We start from the raw sequence: 9,236 nt of genomic DNA on the forward strand, positions 1-9,236 counted from the left end.
GATGGGTTCTAGTACGTCGTTTCTCCTTGTCTGTTGTGTTTTCTAAAAGGCTTTTGAATAAATTGAAACAAAGAGGAGCGAGGGATCGCCTGGACATTAGAATTCACACTCACCTCTCTGTCTCTCTCGATCTCCAGACCGGCCTCCAGCAGGTTGGCTTCAAATTCCTGCCTGATCAGACGCATCTCGTAGTCAGCGGGCTCCGTTTGCTCGTTCCCTCCCGCGCCTCCGAGTTCCACGAACACCTCGCCGACAGTTGCAGCCTCTGCTCCCGGTGTGCTGCCTCCTCTCCCTGCCTCCACGTCCGAACCCACCGGGGAGGGAAAGTTGCCATTGGAAACGATGGATATTCTGTCATGCGAGACCGAAATGGTGGGAGATCGAATGGAGCCGTGCCGTCGCTGATGGAAGACCAAAACGTAGTCGACCTTCCGTCGGCAGTCGGCAAAGTAAAGGCCCTCTCCGCTGCCCTGAGGGCTCGAAGGTGAACCGACGACCTGCAGGGAGCCAATGGGGGGGGGGGGGATCAAAGGACAATTCAGCACATCCAGTAATGACTTCCTTCCAGCTGGGGTGGAACAGAGGAATATATTTGTTTGATATAATCCAGTTAAACATTGTTTTCATAGTTAGCATAGCACAGAACCTTTAAGCAACTGTTATGCAATGACTGTTTGAATGAACACCGTCAGCGCACGTAAGCAGAAGCGGCTTTTGGCAGGTGCTCAGCGATGCTGAAGTGAGAACCTTCTGCAGCAGAGGAGGCAGTCAGCTCACCTTTGGCAGGAGCGTTCTTTATTTAGACGGAGGCAAAGCGGCGAGGGAGCCTAAACACGGAGGGCCCAAGAGCGAACACTCGGCTCAAGGCATGATGGGAAATCTTTTCTGAAGAGCGAGTTTCTCACTTATTTGTAAAGACGGACTTCTGAACTGTGTTTACGTGCATAGTGTGTGTGTGGGTGGTTTTTAACATTAAAGTGTAAATTCACACCCGATCACTCCAAGGTTAGAAATCATGGATATGTAAAACATGTGAGTTCAGGCTGATATGATGTAAGAAACTCTGTCAACAAATAAAATGAATGCCACTGAAATTGGTTTTAGATTTCCAGCATGCGAATGATCACTCACTAGATTTAATGATTTTGAGATCAAGTCTGCCCAAAGTTTGTTTTGCTCAGACCTCCAAAAGAGCTTCGCCCACCTCTAGTTTAGCATCATGAAAATGCTGTTGTTGTTTTCCTTGAAACAATAATTAAGACAAAAAAGCTGAGACAGTTAAACAGAGAAAGTCAAGCCAAAGTTGACTCAAAAAAAATACAGAAACTGAACAAATGTTAGCAGCACAAGCTTCGTCTATTAAAAAATATTTTTAAAAAATGCTTTTGCAATATCTGATACATTTGCCACTTGTGCCCACAAGTGGCAAATGTATCAGATATTGCAACAGTACAGTGAACACATTTTCACATGTTAGTTGTGTTTTTTAAGTCATCGGTTACTTTTAACAGGTGTTAAATCACCTGTCCGGCCTGTCTGGACCTCAGCTGGAGGCTTTACTGAAGCATTTAAATGTGTTGTAATGAAAACACAAACGTGTACTGCCCTCACTTCTATAACCGTGCGCGTAAACTGGGTCAAACAGTGTCCTCTGCGCGTGCACTGAATGACCGTGAGACCAGGCACACCTGTGACGGAGCCTCCTAAAGAGGATTCCGACACAGACTGGTCACAGATTTAGGATAAAACGCAACTCAAATCAAAGCGGAGAAACGCAAACGCGTGGGGGGGAGATCCAGCGTGGACTCACCGGGATCTTGTCCTCGCTCGTGGACATCTGCATGCTGTTGCGCTTAAGGACAGGGGAGACTAACGCGGAGTGGAAGTTGACTGTCTTTACAGAGAGAAAAGCACCTGAGCCTTCTTCCACATCACTCCCGAATGGCACTCCAGCCGTAGTGCACGGTCCACGGTCCGCGGTCCGCGGTCCACTGTCCACGGTCCACGGTCCACGGTCCGCGGTCCACTGTCCACGGTCCACGGTCCACTGTCCACGGTCCACTGTCCACGGTCCACGGTCCACGCAGCCCGATCGCGTCGTTGCGTCAAAGAGGACGTGTGAGCTTTAAGCGGCTCCGCGTTCACTCAGCACTGATCACACGCTGGTGATACAGATCCATCCATCCAACTGTGCGCTCTGGAGGCAGCCTGCGCGCCACCGGCGCTTTTGGCACGGCGCGTGCCACGCCGTTAAAAAGAAGGAGAAGACGCACGGCATGGAGGGAAAAATACCCCAAAAGTGCCGGTTTAGGAATAAAGTTGAAATATCACAAGCGTGAGTATTACAGTGAATGAAGTGCTCCGAGAATAAAGAAGAAACTTTACTAGAATAAAGTCCAATAATAATATTACTGATGATACCCCCCAAATTACCCCCCATGATACCCCCCATGATACCCCCCACGATACCCCCATGATACCCCCATGATACCCCCCACGATACCCCCATGATACCCTCCACGATACACCCCCATGATACCCCCCATGATACCCCCCATGATACCCCCATGATACCCCCCACAATACCCCCATAATACCCTCCACGATACCCCCCATGATACCCCCCATGATACTCTCCACGATACCCCCATGATACCCCCATGATACCCCCCACAATACCCCCATAATACCCTCCACGATACCCCCCCCATGATACTCCCCATGATACCCCCCCACGATACCCCCCATAATACCCCCCCATGATACCCCCCCACGATACCCCCATGATACCCCCCACGATACCCCCCATGATACCCCCACGATACCCCCACAATACCCCCCATGATACCCCCCCACAACACCCCCATGATACCCCCCATGATACCCCCCATGATACCCCCCCACGATACCCCCCCACGATACCCCACGACACCCCCATGATACCCCCCACGATACCCCCACAATACCCCCCCATGATACCCCCCCACGATACCCCACGACACCCCCATGATACCCCCCATGATACAAAGCAAAGAATTCATGAATATTTGAACTTTTTTTTCTCATAAAATTACAACTCTGTTCTCAAATTATTGACCTTTTCCTTATTGATCCTAAATTCTTAATTCTCGTATTATTGAAACTTTATTATACAAATCTCCGATTTGTTTTCATCCTGGCCTCCGAACTCCAAATTCAATTTCTAACAGTCTTTATGCTAAGTTAATGAAATACGTATTTTTTTTTTTATAGTTTTAAACATTTTCCGGAGTCTAACACGTACAATATCTGAAACGACTGACACTACAAAGCTCTTCGTTCACGAGAGAAGGAGTTTGTCTTGTTTTTGAAATTATTTTGCACTCCTGGTAGATTTCAGAGACGTCAATCCCACGGAGAAAGTAGAGTAACTCCTCATATTACACTGAACTCACCCCTACTAGTGAAAGACAGTCAGCAGAATTCTAACTCGGACTGATATTGAAAATGAAATTATATTAACGAATATTGACATTTTAGGGGGAACCGTCCCTCGTCACTAATTATATCTGAATTAGATTTTGTCCATTTTATTCTGACTGAAAATGATGCAATGCGGTGAAATGAATTACCCACAAAGGAAACATTACATGATTTGAGTACTTGTACACATTCCTCCTGGCGCCTATGAACTGGGACGTTTTGCTGCTCGCACACAAACACTTTCACTCCTTCAGTCATTTGCTGCCATTTGAAGTTTCGCATGAGAGGCGAACGCCATCCCACTCGTCAAGAATGAACCCCCTTTGCTAAAACTGCAGGAGGGAGAACAAGTTGCTCAGATGAATATTACAGTTTGCCAGAATCATTGATGTTTAGTCCAAGCCAAGTTATAATCTGTGTGAATCAGCCACGCTGCGTATTGATCAATGACACGTTCATTTTAAATGCATGAGTCTCGTCTCACATGCTTTTTGTGACTTCTAAATGCTTCGGTCTCTTTATGACGAGACTCTTTTAACAATAATGACTTTATGAAGATTATGTAATTCCTCTGGGAGTGCTTCTGAGGAATCTTAGCCCATTCCTCAGGGGCGCAGTTTTCCATTTCAGGGATTATTCCTGCATGGCTTTAGGTGGCACAACCACCTTCTTCTAATAAGAGTTTATTTTTTTTGGGGGGGGGGTTCAGTCAGGTGATTATTTTTTTATGAAACCAAGCCTTGGTGGACTTCAAGGTCTGCTCGGGCTTCTTGAACTTCTGGAATGTCCAAAGACTCCAGAGCTTCAGCTTCCTCCCAGATGACGGAACATTTTTTTCGGCGGTATCTTGATGTAGAAACCTCGTGTGAATCTACTGCTACCTCCAAATGTCCTTTAATCAGGATGCATTCATAAATATCATACAAGACGACGATACATGTGTCAGAACCACCTCTAAATATACATTCCATAATATATGTCGATTTAACTATATTGATCATCTGCCCTGTTAGGAATTAGAAAATTGCTTATTACCTGTAACAAAGTTTGTGATTCCTCAGCCCACGGATCTTCTTTAAACGGTTCAGGCTCCAGGCTGTTGTAGGACATGGGCTCCAGTCCAGAACGAGACATGTCCCCAGTCAAAGGGAAGAGGACATCACTTTGGATGGAGGAAGACTCGCTCAGTGCCGTGGCCACTCGGCTGAAGCTCGGTCTATCGGGCCGTGCATCTGGAAGGCGTTGCGTTTGGACGATAAGAGAGACAGCGACGTTTTTTTATTCAACGTTTCTTCTATATGGCATCTGTTTCCACATTTTAGACATGTATGTAGTGAAATAATCCTTCCAAAGGCGGTAGATCTACGAGGGATGAAAGACAAAGGACACCGTGGAGCTCGAGCTTCTCGGATGCCGCAGCTTTATTGATCCAAGTGTATTTCTGCATCCTGTCCAGTGCAGTTTTTGTTTGTTTTCTAGGTAACGTCAACTGCACTTCAAAACTGTCACAAAAAGTAAAAAAGACGACTCCCCTACACTAAAATGGCAAAAACAAGACAATAATTTCAACATCTTTAAATAGTAGTAAACATAATTAACTGTCAATCTAGTGAATCCTCACATACAAACGGACTGGTGGGACAGGAAACCAGTCGTGCAGTTTGTAACCATGCTAAGCTAACCTGTTGCTACTTTAAAGTACACAGCGTCCACAGGCCTGAACCGAGTGCCTTGCTCAGCGACACAACGGCAAGCGTCTGCGTGTGTGCGGATGAAGTTCTGACCCTGCAGAATCTTTTTGAGCATCGGCCCTCCTGGAAATAGCGAGGCCTGTTAGCGTTCCGACGGCCATGCTAAGAGCGTCTGCGTCTCACGCTGTGCTAATGATCAGACCCAGCCTCCGAGCGCTGCCTCCAAACACAGAGAGTACCGCTGCAATAAATGGAGGGGACACTCTTAGGATTAGAGCTTTAATTTGAGCTGCAGGCATTGTTTGTTGCTCAGACGCCGCGTCGTGCTCATTTTGTTCAAACACTTCCTCCTCCAGTTCTCGGGCCAGACGTCATCCATCTGACTGCTGCTGCTGTCAGGACCGGCAACAGTTTGTCCCCCCCCCCCCCCCCAATAAGATTACTATGGTTATTTTAGAGATACAGCTAACTGTAACCATAGTAACGCATCAGGCCACACGCTGCACTTTCATTTCACTGCCATGGACAGTGCTCTTTCCTTTTTTGTGAAGAGAGAGTATTTTTTTTATTAAGCATTACGAGAGGCACAAGAAAGCGCGCTGATGACAACAGTTGTTTTCCTCTTCCTCTCAGCTCACTTGGCAGCAGCACAGAAGCCCGGAGGTCAGAGAGGAAAGCTGGCAACTGGAAGGTCGCCAGTTTGAATGTGGTAGGAGTGGAAATGAATGAGAAATGTGCATGTGTGAAGAAGCAGGGCATCACAGAATCTGACAACCAAAATAAAAAATCATCATCATCATCATCATCAAAACCAAAATGATGCCCCGTTGTGCATTCGAGAATAGAAATCCCCAAAGCAGGGTCAGACACTGAGTATTACGCATTTCATCTTTGGGCAGTCGGGCAGTCTCAAAAATGTGTTGGCATCAATCAGAGTTCTGATTATATTATTATCGATGAGAAATATGTTAACATGCATTCGGTTCCAGACAGCGATTTTCATCCTATTTATTATGTTCTTGTAACTTAATGATTCTAATTTTCTCTCAGAGTATTCCAGGAAATAAATTGTTCTAAATTGGGGCAAAGCTTCTCACCAGAATGTTAATTTGTATCAGAACATTTTGGAATTTCACGCAGCTAAAATAAACATACAACTAAAATAAATAAACGTCAAATCTCGCTGTCAGAGACAGAGGACGACTTTCAGAGGCGGTCTATTGATGACCTCAGCTTTAATATCTCAGTTGATGTATATAGATTAATCCAGGATGAAGCAGAATATATTTTTAACCCCGTTATATTACAAATACAAAATGAGCTATAACATTTTAGGGGCAACTTTAAATAATAAAAGAGATTTAAAAGCATTTAAAAAGCATTTTGTCGTGCAGAAATCCAGGATCTGAAACACTTAAAATTATCGGCATTCCAGATATTAAACGACAAAATGCATCGTGTGCCTACATTATTTAAAGACGAGTCACAGTGATTAACCCCACGTGCCTCATTTAATGTGGCACAAGCAGTCAAGCATTGGAACGCGTTTCAAGAGGTAATTCCCATTCGACAGCACCGATGGAAATTTCCACATGTGGCTCCAGCCTGGCTCAGATCCCAAAAAGGCTACGATTGCAGCGGCCGCAGCACCATTATTGACTACCGATCGGCCCCCCTCCCGTCAAGGACACGGTATGGTAATGATTTTGGAAGGACGAACCTCCAGGAGGCTCGATAGTAAGTCCTGATCGATCGGGTGCCGCGATCAATATTTCCCGATTGCATCATTTCAAAATATACACCCTGCAGAACCCAATAAAATAAAACACACAAACACACACAAACACTCACAATGCATAATGTGTGTGTGTTTAAGCTCTGAGCTGAGTGTAAACCCTCGTGTCCCCCCCCTCTCAACACAGATGCTCCTCCAACACGACACTAGGAGCGTTTCCATGGACACATTTAATCAGATTAAAATCCTGATCGGAATAAAAATGCTTCATGTACACACCCAAATCGGAATAGTCTGACCCAATCAAGCCTGATCCGATCACAATTCTATCCCGATCGAGAGGGGTGGTTTACACCGATTTGTGATCCGATCAGGGCGCATGAAAACACTTATTCCGAAGTATCGGTACAAGCCGTCCTTACTGCGCATGTCTGTGACGTCAGCGACACGCGCTGCTGAAGCTAGCTGAAGCAAAGCGAGCGAAAGGCACGGCGAACGGGAGGTATAATTGATCGGTGTCTGCGACAAACACGTTGCTGGGTGTCCTACGATGCTTTAACATCGACACTATCAAAAATAAAAGTGCGGTCTGGAGGTCACAGTGAAGCTCCATTTGGAAGAGCGATGATTTGTTTATCGCTAGTCGCTACGGCTTCTTCTACTATTTCCGGTGTATTTGGTAAAATTGCGCATGTCAAAATAATGTACTCCGATCGAAAGTGTGATGCAGGAACACGCAAATCCTAATCGGATCAATATTTTTAGGGTCCGTGATCACAATTCTGATCGGAGTAAAGACGTTTTGTCCACGTAAACGCACCTAGTGTTGTTTGCGCATGATGAATTCGATGATGACAATGAGGACACACACACACACACACACACACACACGTGCAACATGTGGCCACGTGGTGCTGAGACACTAATCTGGCTCTGGAAACCACAAATTGAGTGATTGTCTCCCCACTTCACACTTGAGACAACATCCAATTCTCATGAATCCACCTGACAAACGGTCCCTTCACACCTCCCACCTGGTGAAGACAAGCCCAGAAGAGCAGGCCAGACCCCCCCCCCCCCCCCACTCAACTTAACGCGACCACAGAAAGCATCGTCCTCCACCGTGCAGAAGAACGGTGTGCGTGCGGGACTGGAAGGATTTCACAGCCTCCCCTCCCGAACCTCGACAGTGTGAATGCTAGCTGTGAATGCTAGCTGTGAATGCTAGCTGTGTATGCTAGCCGAGGAAGGACCGTCGTCACGCAGGTCTGTTCATCACCGGCAGGAGAAAGATTCAGGAACATGAAAACCGGGACAAACTTGCTGGAGGAAAGTCTCGATCCTGGAGCAGCAACCCTCATCGCTCCCGCCTGACCAACAATCTATACACGCACACACACACACACACCTCTATGATTTACCGTGCGTGCAGCAATAAGCTATTTGTATCTGTCTGCCTCCATTTATTTATGGATATAAAGTGATATTCTCACTGTTGTTGGCTGCTATTTCAGTTTATACCATGTCGTAATCGTTAACCTAACATTAAATCAGAGACAGTCAGAGAACGAAATAGACTAAAGCCCAGCGGTGCACGGCGGCGAGCCGGGGTCACGGCCGCGCTCGGGGGTTTACCGACAACATCCGCATGTTGGACAAACAACGTTCTATAAAACCGATGAGTTCTGCACAAACAAGTTTCTCCCCGAGTCGGACTGACGCCGGATGAGGAGTCGAAACCAATAATCAAATTAAAGTCGAGCAGCCTCACAGGCAACTCTATACCCTGCTGCATGGTGAGGCACACGCACACACACGCACACACACACACACACACACACACACACACCAGGGGAAATGGGAAGGGACAATAGGACGGCTGCTCTACGGTGGTCCCGTCTAGAGTGTCCTTTTCTGTTGGGTGAGCACACAGGAGGGACGAGCTGGACAGGTGGCACAAAGGAGGGTCCTGCTGGGGTTCCTATGCGCTCCGGTGGCACTCACCTGCACAGGTAGAGGAGGGGGGTCTACGCAGAGACATTGCACCTCGGCTCTGATCAGGCGTGCCGCTCTGCTGTCAGCAGCACGACTCTGACTCACTGGGTGCTCAGCGGGGGCTTAGCGCTGCCGGGATAATGCTCGCCCACAACCGCCCGGCCGGTCGTGCACGCGCTCGGAACACACCGCGCGCCGGGCTGGAGGGTTTGCACGCCAGCTGGCTGATTGGGTCTTTCGCAAAGGACAGACAAGCAGGGATTATTGGACCCTGTAATGTGTATTAATTATTGCGCCTTCTGTTGGGGCTTAGCCGCCAACCTGGGGGGTCTTAAGGGTCATCTTAAGGAGCT

General features: G+C 47.1%; 1 protein-coding gene across 1 annotated transcript in view; it reads right to left on the minus strand.

Moving 5' to 3' along the window:
- The window catches only part of ano2b (anoctamin 2b), a 40,467-nt gene extending 31,538 nt beyond the window's left edge, over nucleotides 1–8,929 (minus strand). The window contains exons 1-4 of the mRNA XM_068755423.1: nucleotides 8,893–8,929; nucleotides 4,498–4,694; nucleotides 1,811–1,852; nucleotides 114–497 (exon numbers count right to left, since the gene is read on the minus strand). Of these exons, the coding sequence (XP_068611524.1) occupies nucleotides 114–497; nucleotides 1,811–1,852; nucleotides 4,498–4,694; nucleotides 8,893–8,929 (660 nt within the window). The remainder of the gene's footprint in view (nucleotides 1–113; nucleotides 498–1,810; nucleotides 1,853–4,497; nucleotides 4,695–8,892) is intronic.
- Nucleotides 8,930–9,236: the final 307 nt, after the last annotated feature.

The sequence above is a fragment of the Brachionichthys hirsutus genome, chromosome 22 (assembly GCF_040956055.1).
Source record: "Brachionichthys hirsutus isolate HB-005 chromosome 22, CSIRO-AGI_Bhir_v1, whole genome shotgun sequence".
NCBI lineage: Eukaryota > Metazoa > Chordata > Actinopteri > Lophiiformes > Brachionichthyidae > Brachionichthys > Brachionichthys hirsutus.